Here is a 26,755-nt window from a genome sequence, read left to right as displayed (position 1 = left end):
TCCTACCTTTCGTGTAGGATATGCAATGTTCTCAGTATCCGTATCGGCCCTGAATTGATTTTCAAAATGGTTGCCGATTCTGATTCTGATCTTGACTGATTTTCAATCATGGGATGACACGTGTCAGAAAAATATTAAAATATTATTTAACGTTTTTTAAAAGCATACTTGAAAAATAAACCGAATCAAACCTGTTTCATATCGATTTTGGACCGATACGATAGAAATCAGCCGATTCAATGTTGAGGACCCGTATGTGGTGACTTTGTTCGGTCTTTCCTAGGGGTGGCAATAGGGTCGGGTTGGTGGGTCAACATACCTCAACCCGAACCGACCCGTTTAATAAACAGTTCGGCTGTGGCAAACACGAACCCGATCCGTTTATTAAACGGGTAACCCAGCACGACCTGCCAACCCGTTTAATAAACGGGTTGGGTCGGGTAAACGGATTGACCCGCCCGCCTAACCCGTTTATTAAACGGGTCAGCCGGATTGACATACTCCTAACACAAACCCGACCCCTTTAATAAACAGGTTAGGCGGGTTGACCGGTTTATTAAACGGGTTAGTTTAAGCCAAACCAGAACCCGCCTAAGAGTTGGCAGGGCGTGTCAGGTTTTGCCACCCCTAGTCTTTCCACATACTCGATCAAGCATATCATTTATGAGCCGAAACTGGGCTTCGTCCCTTGGGCTAGGCTCGTTGACACTCTTCGACGATCCCAGGCCAGGCTCAAATGAATCGAGCCTGGTCTTGCCGGACTCGTTGTGCAGGCCTAGGGCCAACACTTGATACACCCAAACCAACCGAACCGGTCACCTCATTCTCAATCCTCATCCTTCGGTGTATTCCGCTTCCTCTCACTATAAAAGGGGAGCCATCGCCCGCTCGAAACTCGGGGAGAACGAATTGCAGAGAGAGAGAGAGAGAGAGAGAGAGAGAGAGGCAATGGAGAGCTCATCGTGCGGCTCGGAGCTGTCGCCGGAGGAGGAGATGATGATGATCAGGGAGATCATCGACTCGTCGGAGCCTCAGATCAAAGAGGGCGACTCTTTCTACCTCATTACCCTAAGGCAATCCTTCTCTCTCTCTCTCTCTCGCTTCCTCTCTGTATCGATTCCGCTTCTGTATGCCCTAATTGGTTATCGAGTTGGAAACAGAGAGGAAAAGGTTTTTGGACCATTTAATTGTTTAGTTTTTCTACATGTGTTTATTTTATAATTTGATCGGTAATGTGTGGTATCTTGTTGTGCAAATCGTCTCTTTTAATGATTTTTTTTTTATTTTTCGACGCATTAAAAGCGTTTGTAGTATCTTGTTATTAGGAAAGGGTGTATCCACAGTATCTAAATGGGATCCGTGGTGGTTTCGGTAGTTTAAGCTATTGTTGATTGGAGGAGAACTTCCGTTTTATATGTTTGCTCAAATGCTGTGAATGACCGGCTGTTTTTTCGTTCGAAGGGGCTCTGGTATCTTTAATTTAATCTGTTCCTAGAGGCTTTTTAGTGGCAGGCTTGCGTCGGCGCTTCTGTGCGGGTGTGGAAGTGCTCAAATTGCATGTTTGAGCATGTTAAAGGGTGAAGAGTCTCTTGGAGGAAGAGTCGTTTGGGGTGTAAGAGACAGGGAGGATAGGAAGTTGTCCAGCAAAAAGGAGAAGCTGAAGGGGTCTAAAAGCATTACCAAACAAAGGCGGCTCTTTGCATAATGTTTGCGCTCACAGTTAATTATTCAACCTTTCACTGTTAGGCCTATTCTAATGAAAGGAAAAGAATCTTTGATTGGAGTCCTCTAACCTTGAATCTACATCTTACTGCTAACATGCGCATACACAACAAAAGGTTGGTTTACTGTGAAAGGAAAAGGGTCATTGGTTGGCCGAACTTGCTCAATGGAATGTTTGGGCATTGGGGACCACTGTTTTCTCAGCTGACTAAGTGCCGAATGCCACTCCATCTATGCTGAAAAATATGTATATCTTGTGTGCATGTTTATATGTATGTATATATTTATGGGATTATTTTTGGTGCCATTAATTCGACCATACATCTGGAAGCCTCACTATTTTTTCTAATCTTTGCATTTCTTGCAGATTGATCTCCATAGTTTTTAGGTGGAGAACATGCATGACATAGGGCGATTTTGATGTTCAAACTTCAGACAGGTTTTTAGAAGCATATGAATAATTTAACTGCTCATAATGTACCAAAATTTTCCAACATAAAGAAGAGCAAGTTCTATGTCAGAACCTATGTAACACTGACTCTTCTAACAGGGCAACACACCCGCACTGATGCGGGTGCGACACTTGGACATGGCTTCTTTTGTGTTTGGTGAAGTTAACCACACTGCGGTCTATTTCTGTCCAAAAGTAGATTCCGTTAACCTTAACCAAGTCCAGTTTTATCTATATTATATATATATATATCCACACCCCCACACCCAAGTTTTTTGAAATTGCCGTGTCACACCCTTCCCACCCGCATCTATCTGACATAGGTTAGAACAAATTAGAACCAAAGCATGTTTCACAGCAAACAAACCACGGTAAGCACATCAGCAAAATGGAGGTTGTGTTACTGAGAAAGATCTCTGCACGCGCGTGTGTGTGTATAGGGCCACTAGAATATGTTAACTGAAAATATGTGAAGTAGATTGTGAACTAGACATTTCTGACACATTTTTTTTGCAAATCCTACCATGCAGATGTGTTCGACATGGTGCATTTGTTAAAAATAAACCATTGGATTGTGTGTTTTCAATGAAAAAACACAATTCAGAGCCATTGATTTTCAATCTTTAAAAAATCTTGCTTATGAATCATAATCGGATGATCCAAGAGCCTGTTCCTATAAAACCAAGCATGTAGATTACATCTGTATGGTGAAATTTAAGAAAAAAAAACAATAAAACTCATAAAAATCTCGGTTCACACTCTAGTTCACATAAACCATCTTGCTTTTCTCCACAACATGGTTCTTTGCTACTTCCTCAGGGATTCACGTGAATAGAAATTTCTCCTGAAATTTACACACCATGGCAGATATCGTGTATTTGTATTTAAGTTTTGGATCCGGATCCGGATCCAAACTACCTTTATATAACATGTCCAACATATATTGGACATACTTGTAAATACTTGTAACTTATTAGGGTTACTTGTAAAAACCATGTATTAGGTTTTGTTTCACATATTAAAAGGAAGAGATCACAATTTTTCCATTAAGGAAAAACGTGATTAGTTGCAACCTCATTCTCTTTCATCTCTACAGTTTCCTGTTCATCGATTTTGGAGAAGTCTAACATGGTATCAGAGCAAGTCTGATCCGAGGGCTGAAAGTTTTTCCAACAGGTGTGTCTCTAAGAGGTTTTATTCCCTTTCTTATCTTCTCTCTAATCTTCTACTGTTCTGCGTCTTTTCCTTTCTGTTTCCATTCTTAATATTCTGTTTTCTATTTCTTCTTCTCTAGATTCTTGCTCTCATTTCAGATCTGACGTCTGACCTCCCTTTTTTCATTCAGATCTTATACACATATCAGATTTGACGTCTGATCATTATCTTGCGTCAAACTAATTTGCATCAAATTGATTTCAGTCTTCTGGTTTGCGTCCAAATCAGTTTCACAACATTCCTTTTCCAGATTTGCGTCAAACTGATTTGGGTCAACCTCTTTTTTTTACCCAAATCAGTTTCGCGATAATATTTTTCTTCCCCAAATCAATTTCACAATATTTTTTTTCTCAGACTTGCGTCAAACTGATTTGGGTCGAGTCACTTTCATTCTTGTTGATCTCTTCATATCGGGTTTGTTCACCAGATCGGGTCTGTTCACCGGATCTGTGTGACTGATCTGACACCTCATGGTATTTCCCAGATCTATGCATCAGATCTGACGGCTGTTCTTCTTCCTTAATTCTCTTTTTCACTTGTTACTCTTCGTATTCATTACTGCTGTGTGCAATTTTACATATAAAACTTTTTCATAATTTTCACTTCCTTGATGAAATCAGATTAGATCTTTGTATCAGATCTGCCTTTTCACATTCACGTTGAATACTCGAGCTTTCTCCTTTAAAAAAGAAGAAGAAGAAAGGAGACGAGTCTTATTTGTTGCATCGTGATCTGTGAAAATTTTTCATCCTGATTGCACACGCCAAACATTTTTAAGTCATGGATTCTTCCTCTTAGTCATTTCTCTCATCTAATTTTCTTGGCCAACTCATTTATGAAAAACTTACCAATTCAAATTTTTTGATCTGGAAAAGACAAATTCTTCCATTCATTAAAAGTCAAGGTCTCTCTGGACATCTAAATGGATCAATTTCAGCTCCTCCAGAATTTATCATACAAGAAACTAAGGATGAAAATGAGGATGATTTTATACAACAAATTTTAAATCCTCAATACGAGAATTGGATAAAGCGTGATCAAGCTGCAATTGCTTTTATTATTTCTACTATCTCTCAAGAAGTATTGGTGGGAATTCCAAACGAGTGTTCAACAAAAGAATTGTGGGACAGGCTAGTGAAGACATACTCTCAGATATCAGAGGCTAGAATTTCCTTTTTTCAGCGTGAATTTCAACTCCTGACTAAAGGATCCATGTCCGTCATGGAGTACTTGAACAAGGTTAAGAGCATCAGTGATCAACCAACCGTTGTAGGGTATGAAGTGACCAATAAAGACAAAGTCAGGCAAACCTTGAATGGATTGGCACCGGAATTTCATGTCCTTTCGACTTCATTGCTATGTCTACCCGACTTACCGTCATTTGAGGACTTGCAAGCAAAACTACTTCAATATGAGATGACTTTGAAGGGGATGTCACGTGAGATTGGTGGACAACTATGTCACATGGGTGTGGGTGCGGGGATGCGACACTTCCAAAAAACCCATGTGCGGGGGTGCGGCAGGGGCAAAAATGTAAAAAAATTTATATATATATATATAATTTTGAAGTTTTAACATTTAACAATAAACATTGTCATAATATGATTCATCATTCATGCAATATATCAACCTAAATATCAATCAAATAAGTAAAGCAATTACATAAATCAACCTAAATATCAATCAAATAAGTAAAGCAGAAAAGAACTAAATTACATACCAAAGTATATCCTGGTGAAGTAATTGATGTTAAAAATTTTCTTCATCATCATCAAATGCATCATTAAAAGGAATATTGGGCTCAGCTAAATCCATGTTTATGTTGAAATCATTCTCTCCCTCAAAGTCACACTCTTCTGAGTTTACATCCCAAAATTTGGATGTTTCTTGTTTGCGTTACAAACCCAATTTGAAAATGTTAAATACAATACAAGTATATTTAAATGAAAAACTAAGAAATAATCAAATAACTAAGAGGGCAAATTAATACCTGTATTCATCATTGGTTCGCGAAAGTAATCGAAGATTTGAATGAACATAGACTAAATCCTCTGCACGCTTGCTGGTGAGTTTGTTTCTCTTTATGTTGTGGATTTGAGAATATGTGCTCTAATTTCTTTTACAACAAGATGAACTAGCAGACTGCGATAACAATCTTAATGCAAGACGTTGGAGAAGAGGTGTTTCTGATCCAAATGTTGACCACCATGGGATAGGATCTATATTATCCTCTTCTCTCGCGAATAATGTCGGTCCATATAATCTCGAAGATAAAATTTTTTCAAACTCTTGTGTGACTTGATGTAGAAGATATGCTTCTGGAAAAAGTCTTGTCATACACATGTTTCTATGTCTTGATAGCTCTGGGTCTAAATTTGGAGGGACACGACCAATACCACCAGCCTGTCACTTATTTGCATAATATTTTGGATTAAGAGAATGTGCCATGCAATGCAAATGAGTGTTGCTCTTATCCCATATTCTGACTAAAATTGAATGAATATGATTAAAAAAATCTGAATCATCCAATGCAAAATTTTTTTCTTCATGCTTGAAAACTATAGCTTGTATTTCTTCAATCATATTATCCCACATTTCATAAACTCTGTGAAGCATAAACTCATCCTTATCAACTTCTCTTAACATTTCTCAAATAGGTTGCGTAAATTGAAGGAAGTATACCACTCTGTCCCAAAACTCATCATCAAGAATGAATTTCTTAATTTCCTGAGCCTTGATATCATCATCAACACGATAGAATGTCCAATTTTCATCAGTCATCATGTTAATCAAAGCATTCTTTACTTTTTTAATCCTCTTCATCATCACAATGATAGACGCAAAACGTGTTTCAACGACCTTCAACAATTTCAAATCAGAATGCCTATTAAATATACCATTAGCACGATGGTGGTTAACAACAAAATTCCTAATGCTTTTGACATTTCTTTCTAAATCTTCAATCCATGAACATAAAACATATGCTTGTGAATTTTTTTCTTCTTTGGGTTTGCAGATGCTCTTTAGGGCTAGATTTAAGCTGTGTGCTACACAGGGAGTCCAAAAAACATGAGGGTACTCACTCTCCAAACTCAATGTTGCACTTTTACAAACTGGAGCGTTGTTTGTAATGATTTGTACCACTTTTTGATCACCCACTTCTTTTATCACTTCTATAAACAATCCCTTCAAATACTATGCATTTTTATATTCCCAGATGCATCAACTGCTTTCAAGAATATTGAGCCACTAAGTGAATAAGCAATGAAATTGATTAATGGACGCCTTTGAATATCTGTCCATCTATCAAACACAATAAAAACTCCATTTTGCTCCCATGAATATTTTTTAATCTCTAGCAACCTCTCCACATTTGCCCTCTCTTCTGCAAGAAGTGTGGTTCGTATTTTTTCTGAACTTGGAGACACATAACCACTCAAATTACAATTTGCCAAGGATGTTACTAAATCCTTCTAATAAGGATTTCTAGTCGCATTAAATGGGAGTGAACCAGAATAAAAATACCTCCCAACTTTTCTATCAAATTCTTCTCTTCCATATGTATTGAATGCTGCTTGTATTGTTCCTCTACCTCCTACATTGACTTTTCTTTTTTTTTTCTGCATCTTCTTGGTGGCTTGCAAATGGCACACTGACTGCAGAAGAATCGGCCATTGCCTTTCTCTTCTCATATTCTTGTATTGTCTTCGCATTGCCTCATCAACTTTTTTGCAAGCTGAAATGCTATGTCCTGGTATCTTTAACAAATGAGCCTTCACTCTTGTGTAAGACCTAACAAAATCTCTTTCGCAGAGCTTGCATCGAAATCTCTTGTTTTCACCACCTCCTTCTCCAATTTTTGCAAGTTTATCTACATGTACCCATAGTGGCCCCACATCATCAATCCCACTGCAACTATCAACAAAACTAGCAGCAGAACTCACATGTTGGGATGAGGATGACGCAAGTCCTTTCCCTTTATACGTCATTTTATCCTGAAAACACAAAAAAAATACATTAAAATTTTCAAATCAATTATACTCGACCCTTTCCCCCTGTCGAAAACACAGGGAGAAGGGGGGGGCTCAGCCCCTCCCCTGCCAACCCAACAAGAGAGCGAGAGCGAGGGGGGCTCGACCCCTCTCCTGCTGAAAACAGAGGGAGCAGGGGGGGGGCTCAGCCCCTCTCCTGGCGACCCAAAAAGAGAGCCAAAGGGGGAGGGGCTCGACCCCTCCCCTGTCGACCCAAAAAAAGAACCGGGGGGGGGGGGCTCGACCCCTCCTTTGTCGACCCAAAAAGAGAGCCAGAGGGGGGAGGGGCTCGGTCCCTCCCCTGTCGACCCAAAAAAAAGAGCCAGAGGGGGGGGGGGGGTTGGCCCCTTCCCTGTCGACCCATCAAGAGAGCGAGAAGGGAAGGGGGTGCTCGACCCCTCCCCTGCCGACTCAAGAAGAGAGTGAGAGAGGGTACATGCCTGCGAAAGGAGAGGAGGAGCCGAGAGGAGGAGCTGGGGCGGCGATGGGAGAGAGCTCAAGCTCAAGGGGAGAGGAGAGATTAGGGATTATTTTTTTTGCCCTAATCCTCCTTTTCATCGGGGATTTTTTTTTTTGGTTTTTTTAACGCCCAAACAGTGGACAAAAATGAGGGTCGTGTTGACTGCACCCGGTGCCGCACGCGCACCCGCGTCGCGTCGACGCGGGTGCGACATCTGTTTTGCCGAGTCCCTATGACATAGGTGGACAAGTTCATGCTACTGACATTTCTTTTGGTCAGGGACGTGGGGATAGTAATTTTGGGGGAGGTAGAGGACGAGGGCGAGATACTCCAGGGGGCGTGGGTTACTGCCTACCCCGAATGCTACACTTGTTTATAATGTGAAAAATGTACCCACATGTTATCTCTGCAACAAGCGAGGTCACATCAAAGCCAATTGTTGGCATAATCCACAGAACAAAGGAAAGTTCCAAAAGCGTGAGAGTTTGTCATGATGAAAAGAGAACTCTTCAAAGTTTGGTGGAGATGTGAAAGACCTCTTGGCCACGTTGTCTGAACTTGATCTGAAGCGCAATGATAAAGGGGCGTGGTACATTGATTCAGGGGCAACTACTCATGTCACAGGTAATGCGGGTAAATTCTCTACTTTAACCTCCTATTTTGGAAAATGTAACATCGTCACTGTAGATGGGTCACACCATCCCATCACTCACATTGGAAATGTTTCTATTCCCTTGTCTAAATCCCCACTTCATCTTTCCAAAGTCCTTCATGCCCCAGATATTAAAAAAAATATAGTTTCTGTTTTTAAGCTTGTTGATCATGCCAATTCTTTCGTTGAATTTACTCCGTCTTTTGTTTATGTCAAGGATCTACAAACGAAGAGACGTTCGTTAGAGGGGAACGTCGGAGAAATATGTATGTCTTCCAAGAGGATCCTTCTACTTGTGTCCGACCTACCTTGAAGTCCTCTCCTTAGTTTATGTCGTCAAAGAGTATTCGTGTGTTTAGTTTGCAACCTTCAAATAAATGTAATAAACCTGATTTTTGGCATTCTCGTCTTGGTCATTGTGGTCGAGTCTTTGTTGAACGACTAGTATCTAATGGGCTTATTCCTGAATCTAGCTTGAATTCTAGATCAGATAATAAAATATGTTATAGTTGTCAACTGTGTAAGAGTCATGTTCTTCCTTTCCATTCAATAAATGATAGAGCTTCAAGGCCTTTTGAAATCGTTTGTTCTGATGCGTGGGGACCAACTCCTGATTCCTCTAATTCTGGCAGCAGATATGTTATTTTTATCGATAACTTCTCTCGTTTCACTTAGATATATTTCATGAAGAATAAATCAGAAGTCTTCTCTATTTTCCGTCGTTTTCATGCGTTTATTAAAACTCATTTTTCTTGTAATATTTTACATTTTCAATGTGATGGTGGTGAGAATACTCCTCAAGGAAATTTATCAATTACCTCCAAGATAGTGGAATAAATCGTAGAGTATCTTGCTCACATACACCTCAACAGAATGAAGTTGCAGAACGGAAACACCGTCACATTGTGGAGAGCACCATAAGCATGATGCATGAAAGTCGTGTTCCCGTAGGATTATGAACAAAGGCTTTTCATTCTGCTGTTTACATTATTAATCACCTGCCCATGAAGATTTTAGAAAATAAATCCCCTTATTTCATTTTATTTGGGAAGCATCCTAATTATGATGAACTAAAATTTTTTGGCTGCATGTGTTATGTTCATATTGACTCCTCTCTGCGAAACAATTTTCAGGCTAAGGCATCAAAGTGCAGATTTGTTGGATATGCAAATCATCATAAAAGGGTACAAATGTTATGATCCTGATAGCTGGCGAATCAAGATATCTAGAAATGTAGTTTTTGATGAAAATGATCTTGGAAATGGAGAATATGTTTCTGCCCAAACCAATATGAATGCGCTCTTTTATGATCCATGGCTCGGTGGAAAACTTTTTCCTGAAACAAACAATGAGTGCTCTTCCTTTTATGCTCAAGGGATATCCTGTCAAGATGAAAACAATGGAATGCAAGAACTTGAAATAGAAAATCCTCTAGAGATTAATAAGTTTGCTGGGCAGGTTTATAGGAGAAGAGAAAGGGGCTCCCTCTTGACTCCGAATGATATTGAACAAGAAGTTCTTACATTTCATTCGTCCAATGACACCACTACTTCTCCAGTTTCTAATATTGTGGCACTCCCGATCAGACGATCAGAAAGGGCCCGACATCCCATTGAAAGGTGGGTTAGTTATGAGAATTTCACCATGGATTTTCAGTTATTTTTATCACAGATTGAGAAAGAGACCGAGCGTAGACATTTTCATCAAGCTATTAACTCCAAGAAATGAATTCAAGCCATGAATGAAGAGATGAAAGCTTTGTATCAATGTCAAACATGGACAGTTGTTCCTCGACCTTCAGATAAGAATGTTGTTGGGTCGCGATGGGTTTACAAGATCAAATACAAATCGGATGGGAGTGTTGAGCGATACAAAACTCGTCTCGTAGCAAAGGGATTCACCCAAGAATTTGTACAGGATTATGATGAAACTTTTAGTTCATTCGTAAAATTGGGCACAATTCACATTGTTCTTTCATTGGCGGTAGATTATGGTTGAAGAATAAGTCAGCTAGATGTGAATAATGCTTTTATTTATGGGATTTGAAGAAAGAAGTATACATGGAACAACCGTCGGGATATACAGAAGGTGATTCAAAAGAGTATGTATGCAGATTAAATTGAGCACTCTCTGGCCTGAAACAAGCGTCTCAATCTTGGTTTGAGAGTTTCTCCCTAGAAATTCAAAAACATGGTTTTTATCGATCGCAATTAGATCATTCTCTTTTTATTCTTCGAGGTAAGGAGTTTACTACCTTCTTATTGATATATGTTCATGATATAATTATTACAGGAAGTAGTGAGAACCATGTTCAAGAGACTAAAGATCTTCTGAGCCAATGATTCAAAATGAACGACCTTGGAAACCTTCGGTATTTTCTTGGAGTAGAGATGGATAATCAAGGAAATAAGCTTACTTTGACCCAACATAAATACACCCTGGATCTGTTAGAAAAGGCTGGAATGAAGGACTGCAAACTTCTTGCTACTCCTAGTGTGCTTAACCAGAAATTAAGTACGCAAGACGGAGACTTGTATCATGATCCCACCAAATATCAGAGTTTAGTGGGGATGCTTCAATACCTTACTTTTACCAGGCCTGATATCACATATTCAGTCAATCAAGTTTCTTAATTCGTGCATGAGCTAAGAACGGGACACATGGATGCAGTAAAAAAGATACTAATATACTTGAAGAATACTTCTGGAGATGGACTTTTGTATACCAAAAGCAGATCCATAAATACTGCTCATGACATCATTGCTTATTCAGATGCAGACTGGGCCGAAGATCATGATGATAAAAAGTCAGTTTCAGGATAGAGGGTTTTCATTGGTGCCAATATTGTTTCCTGGAGTAGTAGAAAACAGAAGGCAATGACTAGACCTAGCACGAAAGCTGAATACAGGGCGATGGCTGCTGCTACGACAGAAGTAACATGGACTAGACATGTGTTAACAGAGTTAAAGGAGCTCATTGCTAGTGACTTTCTCCTTTGTGACAACCAAAGTGCTATTCAAATATCTCTTAATCCTATTCATCAGAGCAAGACCATGCACATTGAGATTGATCATTATTTTATCAGGCAGAAGATTGAGGAAAAAGAGATTGAGCCTCATTATGTTAGAACTGAAGACCAAGTTGCCGATTTGTTCACTAAGGGACTCACAAAGTGCCGTTTTTGGTTCCTAAAGAGCAAGTTGTCCATGATTTAAAATCATGCACAACTTGAGGGGGACTATTAGACAGGGCAGATATCGTGTATTTGTATTTGTATTTGTATCTAAGTTTTGGATCTGGATCCAGATCCAAACTACCTTTGTATAACATGTCCAGCATATATTGGACATACTTGTAACTTATTAGGGTTACTTGTAAAAACCATGTATTAGGTTTTGTTTCACATATTAAAAGGAAGAGATCACGATTTTTTCATTAAGGAAAAACATGATTAGTTGTAGCCTCATTCTCTTTCCTCTCTACAGTTTCCTGTTCATCGATTTTGGAGAAGTCTAACACATTATGCACTCCAACATCTCTCTGATCTTGGGGAAATGATATGCTGCATATGGAAAGATAACCAGATATACCATGTTTCAGGCACTTACACACAAAAAAAGAAAAGAAAATAAAGAATATGACAAAAAACAGAAGATCAAAGAGACAATGAATTGCCTAGCCAAGAAAAGAGAAAAAGAGAAAAAGGGAAACACCAACACTTTAAGAAAAATGGAAAATAATAGCTTTTGATCCAAGTTCCAACATTTAGGTGGGAAATTGGAGGGTACGTTATCTAGAGCACGCTGCATCTTTAAGGGTATAAGTGTTTACTTCATGTCTGTTATGGTGGCACTATTATTAATGCATTACCCAACAAAATACCTATAGAGTGATACTGTCCACTGCCCATCATCTTTACACATATATATCTCATTTAAAGCTTCCCATTGCTTCTCACTACCAATGGCATTTATTAGCACAATTCAAGATATGCTGTTGCATACTTCTTAGTTGCAGATTTGTTTGGGATTTAGATGGTGTTTGATTGTAGAAAATTTTGCTATTGTAAGTCAGTATTTTATGTTATTTTTTGGAGTTTTGCTCCTAACTTTTGATTGGTGTTGATGGTCACAGGTGGTGGCAGGAGTGGCTTGACTATGTTCAGCACGATATGCTGAGTGTCACAAACAATGGCTCCTCTTTGTATGCTGATGATTGTAAGTTGGAAGGGTCTACTACTTGGAAGAGGCCTTCATGCATTGATAATTCAGATTTAATTTACGACATGGCATGTGAAGAGGACACCGAAATAGGTGCAGAATTGCAAGATAGCCTAATAGAAGGGCGTGACTATATACTGCTGCCTGAAGAAGTTTGGAAGCAATTATATATTTGGTGAGTGTAGACACTGCTTATGAGAATCAGTGACATCTATTCCAAATGCATATGTTCAAATTACTATAGTTAAACATTTCATTCTGGAAAAGTGCTGATGTCTTCAATATCTTATTCGGTTGCTAGCATGTTGTGGCATATTCTTGGTGTCTAAAATGCAGATATGTTTTACAAATTTGGATTGCTTGTATTTGTGGCTGATAATGAAGTTCTGTTGGTTGCTTGTTGTGATTCATTATTGCTGATAATGAACCCTTGCTAGTTGCATAATGTTCATTTTCATATAGATTATGATGTAGTGTTCCTGTACATATGATGTATGATCAACTATGTCGCATGGACTATTCTAACAGGGCACCACACCCGCGTCACACCCTTACCCAGGCGGGTGTGGACACAACTTCCTTTGTGTTAGGTGAAGTCAACCACACTGAGGTCCATTTCTATCCAAAAGTAGATTCAGTTAACCCTAATCAAATCCATTTTTATCTATATTATATATCTAAATACATAAATGCACACAAGTACATGTAGTGTTAACTTAAAACCGTCATATATATATATATATATATATAATTGCAGAGGCTTTGGAGAAATATATGATAGCAAAGAAGGAAGCTAAAAAAGTAGTTCGGAACGTGAGAGATAAGGTATATAAGGAGGTTTATGACAAGTTGGATACCAAAGAGGGTGAGAAGGATATTTATAGGCTTGCAAAGATGAGAGATAGGAAATCGAGGGATCTGAGTATGGTTAGATGTAGTCAAAGATGAAGAGATTAAGGAGAGATGAAAAGATTATTTTGATAAGCTATTTAATGAAAGTCATGCTCAGGATCTTGGAGACTTTTCAATTCCTTTTCATGAGATGAATCGTGACTTTATGCGCAAGATTCAAAAGAAAGAAATTGCAGAGGCTTTGAAGAAAATGAAATCAAGAAGGGCAGTTGGCCCAGATGGTATACCTATCGAGGCTTGAAAATGCTTGGGAGAGAAAGGTTTAGAATGGTTGACAAATCTTTTTAACAAGATTTGGCGGACAAATAAGATGCCTAATGAGTGGAGGAAGAGTACTTTGGTGCCTCTATATAAGAATAAGGGTGATATACAAGATTGCACAAACTATCGTGATATAAAACTCATGAGTCATACTATGAAACTTTGGGAGAGGGTGATTGAGTCTAGGTTGAAGTAGATTGTCATGATATTGGAGAATCAATTTGGTTTTATGCCTGGAAGATCAACTATGGAAGCTATACATCTTCTTAGACAACTTATTGAGAGAAATAGAGAGAGGAACAAAGATTTGCATATGGTTTTTATTGATTTGGAGAAGGCTTACGATAGAGTACCTAGGGACGTTCTCTGGTGGACAATGATGAAGAAAGGTGTTTGTCTCAAGTACATTAGTATAATTAAAGATATGTATGAAGGAGTAGTAACCAATGTCCGCACTTGTGGAGGGGTGACAACCAATTTTCCTATAACGGTTGGGTTACATCAAGGATCTGCTTTAAGCCCTTTCCTATTTGCTATAGTGATGGATGAGCTTACGAGATCAATTCAAGAAAATGTGCCGTGGTGTATGTTGTTTGCTGATGATATTGTTTTGATTGATGAGTCTAGAGTTGGGGTTAATGCTAAGTTAGAATTATGGAGACAGACATTGGAAGCAAGAGGTTTTAAGTTGAGTAAGAGTAAGACAAAATACATGGAATAGTCGATTTAGTAAGCAACGAAGTAGTGATGGGAGTGTAGTGAAGCTTGGTGAGCACGAAATACCGGTGGATGATTCTTTCAAATATTTGGGATCTATCATTCAAAAGTATGGAGAAATTGATGGAGATGTAAATCATAGGATAAAGGTTGGGTGGATGAAATGAAAGAGTGCAACTGGAGTGTTGTGCGATCGTAGAATGCCATTGCGGTTGAAGGGAAAGTTTTATAGGACGACTATTAGGCCCGCTTTACTATATAATACGGAATGTTGGGCTGCCAAGAGACATCCTATTCAAAAAATGAGTGTAGCTGAGATGCGTATGCTGAGATGGATGTGTGGAAATACAATAAAAGATAAGATTCAGAACGAGGAGATACGTAAGAAGGTAGGCGTTGCACCCATTGAAAATAAGATGAGAGAGAATCGTTTACGGTGGTTTGGACATATTTGACGAAGGCCTAATGATGCTCCGGTTAGAAGGATGGAGAAATGGGAAAATATATTAGTTAAAAGAGGTCGGAGTAGGCCTAGGAAGACATGGATGGAGGTGATAAGAAAGGATATGAATGCTTTGAACCTCACCGAGGACATGGCATTGGATAGAAATGAATGGAGGAGAAGGATTCATGTGGAAGACCCATAATGATTTTCTTTGTTGGTTCATATCGCCAACCCCAATTGTTTTGGGATGAAGGCGTAGTTGTTGTTGTTGTGTATATATATATATATATATATATATATATATATATATATATATATCCTCCCCGCACCCAAGTTTTTTTAAAGTGTCGCATTTACGTCCGCATCCTCATCCGCACCTATGTGACATAGATGATCAATCATTTATGCTTTTTAACTCAAAACCCATTGTTAACCAATGCCGCAAGTAATAACAAAATGTCAAGGAGAACAAAATTGTGACCTCTACCAACACCGCTTCCAACAAGTAGCCAATCATACCATTTACATTTTTTGTTAAATGTTGTGAATGAAAAATGTCTCTGTAATATGTAGAATAATGTATTATTTATGGTACTTAAAGATCTTTAAGCATGTTTTGTGTGCATGTGCATATGAGTGTGCATCTAAAATCTAAATCCTTTTGAAGGCTTAGAAACAAGATCAATCATTTACAAAGTATCTCTTGTGATATCAACATTTTTACGTGGGTGTAGGTGACATAGCATGTCACGGACAGAGAGTCTTATTTCGCCCATTTTTGCCCCAGAAAATAACTGATCAAGATATACCAGATTGTGAGTTTCAAATAGGGTTACCGGAAACGCTATATGACTTGGGTGCGAGGAAGCGACCCTTTTAAATGGGAAGCACGCTTCCCATTATTGGGAAGCTCACTTCCCACACACTTTCCACACTCGTTTCCCAATATCGGGAAGTGAGTTTTATTTTTTTGACGGTTTGGAGCCTTTAACAAATTTTTTGCCCAATATCGGGGAAACTCGATTCCTATTCGCTTTCCACTCGAATCTTATGTTGCTTCCTTCTTCATTTCCTCTTCGCTTCCCTTCTTGCTTCCGAGACGATTCCCGGTTTGCTTCTAAGTCGTCCCGCGCTTCCCGCTTCTTAAAATTTTAGAAGTGCCTCACTTCTCGCTTCCCGCTTCCCGCTCCTGCATCCTTGACTTACAACTCTAGTTTCAAACACCAAATAAGCCACATTTCATCAAACCACTAATAATCTGGGAGACATAAAGTTATAGCAGATCATTGGATCAGGATATGGTTGTAGATGGATGCAATTAGGAATAGGCTGTCTTCTTAGCAACTTACCCATTCTTGTTTATATTGTTGTTTTGAGAACAGCAGTGTTGTCGTGGCCTTGATTTATGTACTTCATGTGTATCTGTGTAAACTTTGGGTGTTAAATGTTCCAACTTCTATTAATTTTTTTTTGGGTTGCTCTTTCAAAATAAAAAACTAGTCTTAACAATTAAGATGTTTTGTTGCTTCTATGAGGGATTTGGAAGTTATATGCTAGATTCTGTTGCATTTTCTTCCCTTTCCTGAGAAACAGTATGTTGCAAAATGGTATGATTAGAAATTTAGAAGCGATGAAGTTCCTGATATGGAGAACTAGAAAGATATTTCAGAAAAGAAAGGGTTAGCGGGTTCATGGAACATTTTTGAAAACTAATTCTTCTCAAACTTTCTTTTGTCACATTCTTGCAGGTATGGTGGGGGGCCAACTTTGTCTAGAAAGGTGATTGGTTCAGGTTCACCTCAGAAGGGATTGTATGTAGAAGTCTATCATCTTCGTCTTCAGCTAATTCTTATGCCAAAAGGTGAACAGGAATTCATAAGAATAAGCAAACAGGTAAGTCCTGTTCATTCATTTTTTTTTCGCTTTTTATCATTTTATTTTATTCTGCATGGTCATAGTTATTAAAAGTCTTTTTTCAAAACCCTGCAAACACCTTAAAAATTGAGGCCTATTAGTTAAATGAAGTTCAGCAAGTCTTTGAATTAGCAGTCAACTTTAAGGGAAAGAATGCCAGATGGTAGTGGGGCTTCACTGGAATTCACTAGCATTGCAGAGGGTTTCAGGAAGCATCATAATAAGTGAAGCAGATGATTAGTTTTAGAAAATTTTAACATCACCATGTATAGATTGTATGCTATTATTCAGGTGCTCTAGAGTTTATAATCTTATCATCAATTGCATTGGAGCAAGAAACCAAATTGGCAACAAAGTCCATGTTGCATTAGAAGCAGCCCATTCAAGAGTTAGTGAAATTGGTCCCACTAAAGTTCTTGAAGAGTTGAAGTGACTCATCTTTCATCTCAAACTATAAATGAATATGCAAGCTTGTCAGGTTAATGATGAAATCATATATATGATGGCTGCATGCCACTTATGGGACTAGATTAGCAACATGTCCAAAGGATGAGCAGCCATCATGAGAAACTGTATTCCTATAGTTATGAAAGCATAAAAAAGGGGACTCTGATTGGTCCTGTTTCCAAGTGAAATAGCGAGTTCAAATGAAAAAAGGTCCTACAAGTTGCAATTCCAAGAGGTTTCACTAGCGACAAGAGGGAAATTGGAAAGTCCCCTTCTATGTCATAAGGACTCTTCAGAGTTGCCAGGTTCGGGGCCATTTCGTAACTGAGGAAATCAATCCCTACAAATACAAAGTCACAATAAATATCTAATTGCAAATAATACAACAAGAAAAGTTGAAACAGAAAGAGTCTCCATCATACATAACACACTCTTAAAAACGTAATTCTTAGGCAAAAAATTGTTTGATTAGATGCGAGGAATGTCAAAGTGATGCATGAAAGTGTATTTAAAAAAGTAAAAGCTAAACTTGCCAGTGTAGCATTTGGTTAGAACCTACAAATGCATGTTAGAGTCAAATTAATGAAAAAATCAAGGAAAAAATGATTAGTCAATGATTTTACTAAAGGTTGATCTAATTGAGTGCACAAACGTTTAGGCAATGCATGAAGTCCTAGGCAACTAGCTTTAATGTCATATTGTCAAATTGAATGCTTTGAATCACGTAATGATTCCCATTGGTTGAGTTTGGTTTCTTCTGAGTGTATGGCTTTTGTGATCCTGGTCATAATGGAGTGGATTGAGCTATGAGGACTCATGCAAATCTATATTTCAACTCAGAGTTAGGGGTCCAATTAGCAAATTACAACTTAACTCTTGTAATTAGGCCTTGAACCATATTATGGGACCAATCTTGTAATTTGGGGTGAACAACATCATGGGATCCATTTTGTAGAGCTACAATCCACTTATGGGTTAAAATGGATTTGGAGAATCGATATATTATTGGGAGGATTAATAGGATATTGGGAACCAAATGAGTCAAGAACAATGACTGACGGTCTTTGACAAAGCATTGGAGACTCTGGAGTCTGGACACAACAAGATCAGTGAAGATCCTCTCTTGGCAAAGGCCAAACAATATGGAGCGACTTTAGGATCCATACAAGGTCCAAAAATCTAGTTTGTGGTTGGTCTAGGGGACTTGGAAGATTTTTGGGGGAAAAGGAGATTATGGGTCTTAGATCGAATTGCTACACTCGATCCATAGTAATCCCAAGGGTCACCATGGTTGGGTATGATGTATGAGAGGACACATGGCATGCTACAGGTGTACTCGGGGAGCTCTGAGAGACACTCGGATGTTAAGGGCTATCTATAAGGACCCCACTCACCCTAGAAGGACATGTTCATGAATAAACTCATAGAGATGTGGGAAAACCCAAGGCGTGCCTAAGTAAGGTCAAAGGGTGCGTAGGGTTCCTAATGAGCCTTGCATCATTATGACTTGGGGTCTACATATAAAGGAAGGGCTGAGCCCTTTGTAACCTTGCTTGAGAACGAAACGGAAAGCCTTAATTGGCGTGGAGGTTGGACCCACCTTGAATCCGGTCACATCTGTCTCCTTTTCTCTCTCTCTATGTGTGTGTTGTATCGCCTAGTCACAGCATGTGTAGTACATGTTTTGTCTAGCCCATCTCTCCCTTTTACTCCCCCCCTCTCTTGTCCCACAGTACCACCTCCTCTCTCATCTTCCCCTTCACTTCCCCACCACCCTTCTCATCTCTCTACCCCCTTGTCCCTCTCTTCTCATACCTTCCATCTCTCTCTCTCTCTCACACACACACCTCCACACTTCCTTTCTCCTTATTATCCTTGTCCCTCTCTATCTCGTCTCCCACCTCATCTCTCTCTTCGCTAATCCCCCACTCTTTGTATATCTCGTGCGTCATTCCTCTCTCTACTTACCCTCTCACTTCCTCTCAAATGACACTGAGCGCCACTCCAACTCTCTCTCTTTCCCTTCATCTGGCCATCTCTCTCTCTTTCTCTCTCTCAGTTTTCCCCTTAGTATAGTGAGTTCCCGTCTAGTTGACCATCACCCCTTCCCACTGTCTTCCTAGCCAATCTGGGCACATCTAGTGGACCAGACACCTCTTTCTTCTCGCTCTATAACCTAATCGGGCCATCAAGTGGACTGATCATAGCCCCCAAAAGTACGGGTTGGACTGAGCCTTGATCAACGTAGATCATAAGTTGGATTGGACCCAAGTAGCAGACCCATAACAATGGGTTTTTATAAAAACCGATTGCTTGTGCTTGAAGTCCATAGAGAGAAAGGCAAAGACAAAGATACTTGGCCGCATTTGCATGGTAACATGTTAATAACAAAGCCATTTGCATATTGTCCCCCTTGTTGGATAGACTTGCTTATTTGTTTATTGTGGTCTGGGATGAGTGCATGTTGCTGGTTTGTTGGGTATCATTGGCAATTGCTGATGTTATGACACGTATACTTTTTTGCAGGAGACCGTGGGAGAACTCTGTAGAAGGGCTTGTGACATATTTGATCTCACAGCAGACCAAGTAATAGTTAACTTTCTGAAAAAACATAAAAAAGAGAACAGCCAATTGCTATTTGATGTTTTTGAACTGATATTATCTTTGTTGCAGATATGCATTTGGAACTATTACGGGCATAAGAAGCAAGCCTTGATGAATGACATGGATACAACTCTCAATGATGCTAATATAAAGATGGACCAGGAGGTAAGTCTCCCCTCTTTATTGGGTATGACTATATCTTGCTAGCTTCCAACGTTCTAGGTTGTTTAAGATTTGAGATTTTATGGTGGACTATTTCCTTTTTTTTTCTTTTTTAAATATATCAGAATATCATACGGAACAAAGTTCTGTCAGTTCAGCCTGAGCCCATGACAAAGCCCAAAAACTCATAACGTTGGCTGAAGCATGACCAATCATTGCCTCTAACCATATTATTGTACTTCTTAGCACTTGTCTCACATTTATTAATAGCCATATATTGTATTAAATGCATGGCTTGCATTCATTTGCTTGAGTGTGAGTTTTATCCTGATGGTATTTGAGGATTTTGTCTTCTTGGATCTGTAATTTTTTTTGGATAGGCATTCATATCATTGTTTATCTACATATCTAAGCCACAAATCTATTGCCAGACATTCTTTTACCTTTTCTGTTCAAGTTATATCTCTTTGTTGAGTTTATTTTCTAATTTCCTAATGGAATCATGTTTTTGGTTGTTCATTTCAAGTTTAAAGCTGCAGACTGATCTTATGAAAGCTGGTTAAATCCATGTATTCTAATTGGCAATCGTAATTTTGTTGCATATTTTCCGTGCTAGAAAATTTTGGTTAAATATCTGTAATTTAATTACAGTTTGCAGCTTTGGAATCATTCAGCCCTTATAAGTATTGGTTATCTGTTAACATTTTCACTTGTTGCAGATTCTGTTGGAGTTGCACGGTGATGGTGTGACTTGTGGTGGCATGAGTTCTGTACAGGAGAATGGCTCTGGTGGGAAAGAATCTGCTTCTCTCTTGGTGGAACCTTGCAGATCAAGTGTATCTATTGCTGGAGGTTTGTCCACAAGCAAAGGTGTTACCAGAAGTTGCAGTTCAGAGTTATCACAAAGTCAGTTTCTAGCTTCCCCAGTGAGAGAAGTTGATTGTTCAGATGGAACAAATGGCGTGGTAGTGAGAGGGGGCACATGCGGTTTGACTGGGTTGCTGAACCTTGGGAACACTTGTTTCATGAATAGTGCAATTCAGTGTCTTGTACACACACCAGAGTTTGCTAGATACTTTCGGGAAGATTACCATCAAGAAATAAATTGGCAGAACCCGTTGGGAATGGTTGTAAGTGACCACTGGACAAGTCATCTAGACTTTATGCGTATTTTATTGTCCATCAAGCCTGTTTTTTGAAGAATTAAGAGTTCTGTCCTGGAAGTCCCAATCTGCTAGCTGATAGATCATTCACTCGATTGGATAATCAAGTTCCAAATAAGTCGGCTGCTATTTTACTTGGGGGTAATCTGTCATTGTTGGATATGTTGTACATCTTGAAGTATAGTTGTGTACTGTGTGATAAAGTTTTGTTGAGTCAAAATGTTTCTCTTGGTCTTTTGTTGTTTATGGGCATATTTATATATTTTCTCATTATTATCTGATTTAATCTGCATCAAAATGTTTAAAATGGATCCTTCTTTTTTCTAAGTATGTAATGTTGAAAATTGCTGCCTTTAGTCTGTAAAAGTTAACTCAATTCTAAGGTAAAGCACTGAGACCATCAATATTGCTGCTGAACAAAAAGACATTCAGCAAGTAGGTTCTAATGCCGAGTGAAGTAAAACCAACTGTCTGCATGTCCTCATTGATAGAAATGCTATTGAAATGCAACAATGTTCCAAAAGACTACAGTGCATTCTAGGACACATTTCATTTGAAGAGTTTGAATGTGTAAACGTTCTGATGGAATGAAGCTCTCCACTTTTCTTTTTCTGTCATCTTTGATCAGTATGCAAGTAATACATGCCTTTGAAATGCTGAACTAAATTCATTAGCAGAGCTAGGGAGAGACATTGGTCTTTGTCCTGGAAATTTGGTTGGAGCAATAAAAGAGTATGGAATTGTAATTCTATGTGGTGAGCAATTGTCTCCTGGTGGGAAAAAAAGCATATGGGTACTTGCTGTTACTGTAGAAGTGATGAATTCCTAGAAATTTTGCATCTGATGCGGTCCATTATTAAAAAAATTAGTAAACCATTCTCTGGATCTTGTGGTTCTCAAAATGCTAGTGAAGGCAACCTTTTTGTCATCTCATTACCCTTTTAGATACACTTCTGGTTTTGTGGTTATAGTAATTGTGAGCTATGTCACATGGATAGGGCCTTTTTTCTGAAGTTTTCAATATGACTAGTATATAAGGGGACATAATATGGTGGCCAAAATGGTGTATCTGTGTGATATAGATTGTGAGGGAACAATTGGATGTTATCTTATTCATGGTCACAAATATCGGTATCTGCTATATATCAGCAAGGCTATTTCTTGCGTAGGTTTGGTGATAAATCTCAGGGCTTAAAAAATAATAAAAATAAGTAAGAAAATATCATGTTTAGACAAAAAATACATAAATAATAAAATAAATAAGTAAAAAATGTAGAAGAAAGAAGAAAAACATATTTAAAATGTAAAAAATAAATAAAAAAATAAAACTAATTGATAATATGTAAAACTAATTGATAATATCGTGATAATATCTCAAGAATAATATTCTATTGATAATTTCGTGATATTGTCAATTTGGCGATATTTTTACCTATATTATCGTTTGCTGAATTTACAGCGATAATATCACAATATTTTGAAAATATCACTGATATCTGTGACTACGATCTTATTACATTAATGCCGATGAGCTAATTATCCTAATATATGGCATTGTAGTGGAATTACCATATTTTGTTAATAAGGCAAGTGTGATGTATAAATAACCAGCATGGAGGAGATGCACGGAACACCTGCTATGATAAGGTACAGGTTAGAAACTAGAGATGCCCATGATATGCATATCCATCCGCTAACTCATTCTTTAAATTCAGGATCATTGAAATGATACTGAACATTGGTGTAAGCTCACAAAATAACTAAGGCTGCTACTTGGTAAATAAGGTATCTGTTTGCAACTCCAATGGGATGAATGAAAGGGGTTGGTGTTTGCAAACTGATGACTGCAATGCATGGTAATATGGTTCCTCTTCCTCAGAAACTTTTCTTTAGTGTTAATACGGCTTAGCTTTTATTGTGACAAAGTAATGAAGTGTGTGAATCAAGAGAGATGCACTTAAAATTTTAAACATTTCAACTGCAGCATGAAAAGTTTTTCATGTGATATTTCTAATTTCTAATATTGTTTCAACTTTTCAGGAAAATGTGGGAATAAAGTATGTCACATGGTTCTATAATCTAACTAGTGCAAATTGTGCCACACTTTTATAAATTGATCTAAGCTCTGGCTTATATAATACACGTTAAATTCTGCATTAGGCAGTCCAATTGGATGACTGTTGTAATAAATGTAGTCAAGTTCCATTCTATGGATACCTAGTCCTATGTTCTTAGAGTAATGTGCTTGATGAAGATATCATTTGTGAAGGGCCTTTTTGGACAAAAATTCAAGTCTTCTAGTTTTTTTATCATGTTATCAGAAATCTTTGCATTTTTACCGATGAGATCATCAGTGTAGGGGGGCTTCTATTAAAATTGATCTATCAGTGATTTTCAATTGGTTTCTGTATTTTGCTTGTACTGTATTTTACTGCAATATACATTCACTTACAGGTCATATTTTGCTTGCACTTTATGTTGGGCATTTTATTTTGGCAGAAATTAATAGTTTTGAATTAATAGAATGCCTTAGAACAATTGCCGTTGTTTATTCTGTGATCCTGCTTGGTTACTGTATAGGGTGAACTTGCCATGGCATTTGGGGAGTTACTGAGAAAATTGTGGTCTCCTGGACGAGCACCTGTCTCTCCTCGGCCTTTTAAAACAAAACTAGCTCGCTTTGCACCTCAATTCAGTGGGTACAACCAACATGATTCACAGGTACAGTTTCATGCTATGAATTTTCTTAGCAACTCTCAATTTCTTTGACAAGTGGTGTGGCTGACTGAAATCCATTTCAGGAGCTTTTGGCCTTTCTGTTAGATGGACTCCATGAAGATTTGAATCGTGTAAAATTCAAGCCTTATATAAAGTCAAAGGATGCTGATGGTAGGCCAGATGAGGAAGTTGCTGATGAATATTGGGCAAATCATATTGCTCGAAATGATTCTATAATTGTTGATGTTTGTCAAGTGAGTATATTATATGCCTTGGTTGTGGGATCCAAGTGCACTTGTCTTCAATTTAGCAGCAACTGTTACTGCAACCATTTAGCGCAGGGAGGGTTGTACACTTTTCTCATACACCTGCCAGTATTGGTTAAAAATCATGCTTGTGGTGCAGGAGTTTAATCACTCTTACAAGTACAAATTCACATATTAATGAGTTGTATTAGTTTAAAATTTTAAATAGAGTTATGAATGTTGAGTTGAATAGTCAATAGAGCTGTTGGAACAGTCCAACAACTCTACGGAGACTACCTCTTGTGTATAAATAGGGGTAAAACCCCTACATTTGTTTCCAATGCTTTTCCTAAGCATTCTACTCAATAAAGATTATATTTTTATGTTCTTGTGTTATTGTTTTGACTCTTTGAAGTCTTGTATATGCACTTTGTGCTTGTATAGTGCCTTAGTGCTTTTGTAATGTTCTTTATTGGTCTTGTGACAGTGTTTGTGTACTTTGTATCTGTTTTTTCGCATATTTCATTACACGGTATTAGAGCCAAGTATTTTTTCTTTGTATTTTGCCTTTTGGGTCTTGGAATTCTTTGGTTCGGGTTTGTGCTTTGTGAAAGAATTGAGATCGATGTATGGCTTGGATTCAAGGGAGATCTTGACCTGATGTCTTAAATCTTTATTTTTACTTGAGTTGTCTATCTTATGCATTATTCTTGAGAAAACACTATTTTTTCTTATCTTTGAAAAATTATTCGTTAATTTTGTTAAAACTAAATCTTTACATGCTTTTCAAATTTATTTTTGGATTTGTTTTTATTAAATGTTTTATAAGGTTTATAATAAATCTTTACATGATTTATGTGTATGCTTTTATGAGATATAGTTTGAATCTTAGGTTTTTGAACTTTCTTTATTTAATATATACATATATGTTCTAGTATTCTTGTGCATGTGTTTTTTTGCACTTAGATGCTTTATTCGAGCACTTCATGGTTATAAATGTTGAAACATGTTCTTATGTATGACTTTAAACTTATTGTGTTTTTTATTGGACTTTGTTTTGTTTTTTAATATGATTTGAAATATTTATTTTAAAATGGTTTTGTGTGTCATTCGCAAGTATGCTTTTATGAGATTTTGCTTAACTTGTGTTTGAATTTCTTTCTTTTCTCTTTGATGTATTCTTATGTGAAACATAAAATACTTTACTTAGTATTAAAGATTATATGTGGTTAGGGTCTTAGTGATCATGGATATCTTGTTATTTTGAAATTTGAATAAATGATTTTTCATATTGTTATATGATCCTTGTTCACTTATGATTGTCTTACATACATATTGATGAATGAGTTTGTCTATTCATGCATAAGGAATTGAACATGATTTCTTCGTGCAAAACTTGTTCTTTTATGAGAAATATGCACTCATCCTTGTGGAATTTATGCTAACTCTTCTATGAGGTTTATGAATGCTTTTTAATTGTGCTTTTTAAAATTATCAAAATTATTTATGTTATTGTGTGTTCTCTTATTGGCCCTTTTTGTGGCCCTTGTGATTGTACTCATTTGGGAGGTAGTTTTATTGCACTTGAATGGTTTGTGCGTTGTGATTGTGATACTTTTTAGACTCATGGCTCCTTGTTATCTTACATGTTTTTTTCATGTTACCTCACATGCGTTTTAAGTATTATGTTTCTTCATGCTTGTGATACTCAATAAAATATTATTTTTTATATTGTGAGTCTTCTTGTGTGTACTTTTTGTGGGTTTTGTGAGTGTGTTCCTTAGGCGTTGTTTGATGGTGCGTCTTGCGTGATGCGCAGGACGGAAAGAAAAAAAAACAGGCTTTGTGACAAACATTAGACGCAGCGGACGCGCGGAACGCCGTTTGCCGCATTCATAAAATCATGTGAAAATTGTTCTACCCCCTACCCTGTTACAAAAATTACAGGAACAAAAAGAACATATTTACTGTTTCTTGACGGGTGCACCCGGCCCCTCTCTTGTGCATCAGGCGGACGAATGGAGGAAGACCCAATAAAAATAAAGAAAAGATCGAGGGTCATGGAGGTGCTGCTCGTGGTTGCCTCAGCAGGTACACCAGGTTTCGGTGGTGCACCCTGCCAATTATCTCCACCTCTGTCTGGAACTGCCTCTCACAGTGACTTTCTTCCCATCTGGCAGCTGCCCCCTGTAGAGGAACCAGAACCCTCCCTCTTTGATAAGGTTCTGCGCTGCAAACCCGCTTGGCGAGCTCCCGGTAACTGAACATATACCTCCATATCCACAAGTCCGCCGGAGACAACACCGCTCTTTCCGGCCGCAACACCGCGATGGTTGAAATGAACCATTAGGGCGACAATGGTGAACATCTCCCCAATTTCCAACAAGATGTGGGACAGTAGAGCCAACACCCTTCT

At 38.1% G+C, this 26,755-nt stretch overlaps 1 protein-coding gene across 3 annotated transcripts in view; it reads left to right on the top strand.

The window, feature by feature from the left end:
* Positions 1-903: 903 nt before the first annotated feature.
* LOC149811519 (ubiquitin carboxyl-terminal hydrolase 5-like) overlaps positions 904-26,755 on the top strand; it is a 71,748-nt gene continuing 45,896 nt past the window's right edge. For all 3 annotated transcript variants that reach the window (XR_016428610.1, XM_089993808.1, XM_089993809.1), the window contains exons 1-8: positions 904-1,073; positions 12,666-12,926; positions 16,835-16,979; positions 19,974-20,033; positions 20,121-20,216; positions 20,933-21,343; positions 23,957-24,097; positions 24,178-24,348. Coding sequence is in view for 2 of the 3 variants with exons in the window: in XM_089993808.1 (XP_089849934.1) it covers positions 949-1,073; positions 12,666-12,926; positions 16,835-16,979; positions 19,974-20,033; positions 20,121-20,216; positions 20,933-21,343; positions 23,957-24,097; positions 24,178-24,348 (1,410 nt within the window). In the remaining variant the exon portion in view is untranslated. The remainder of the gene's footprint in view (positions 1,074-12,665; positions 12,927-16,834; positions 16,980-19,973; positions 20,034-20,120; positions 20,217-20,932; positions 21,344-23,956; positions 24,098-24,177; positions 24,349-26,755) is intronic.

This window comes from Nuphar pumila, chromosome 17 (assembly GCF_984573655.1).
Source record: "Nuphar pumila chromosome 17, dmNupPumi1.hap1.1, whole genome shotgun sequence".
In the NCBI taxonomy this organism is placed as follows: domain Eukaryota; kingdom Viridiplantae; phylum Streptophyta; class Magnoliopsida; order Nymphaeales; family Nymphaeaceae; genus Nuphar; species Nuphar pumila.
This window is presented reverse-complemented; position numbering and strand designations above follow the sequence as displayed.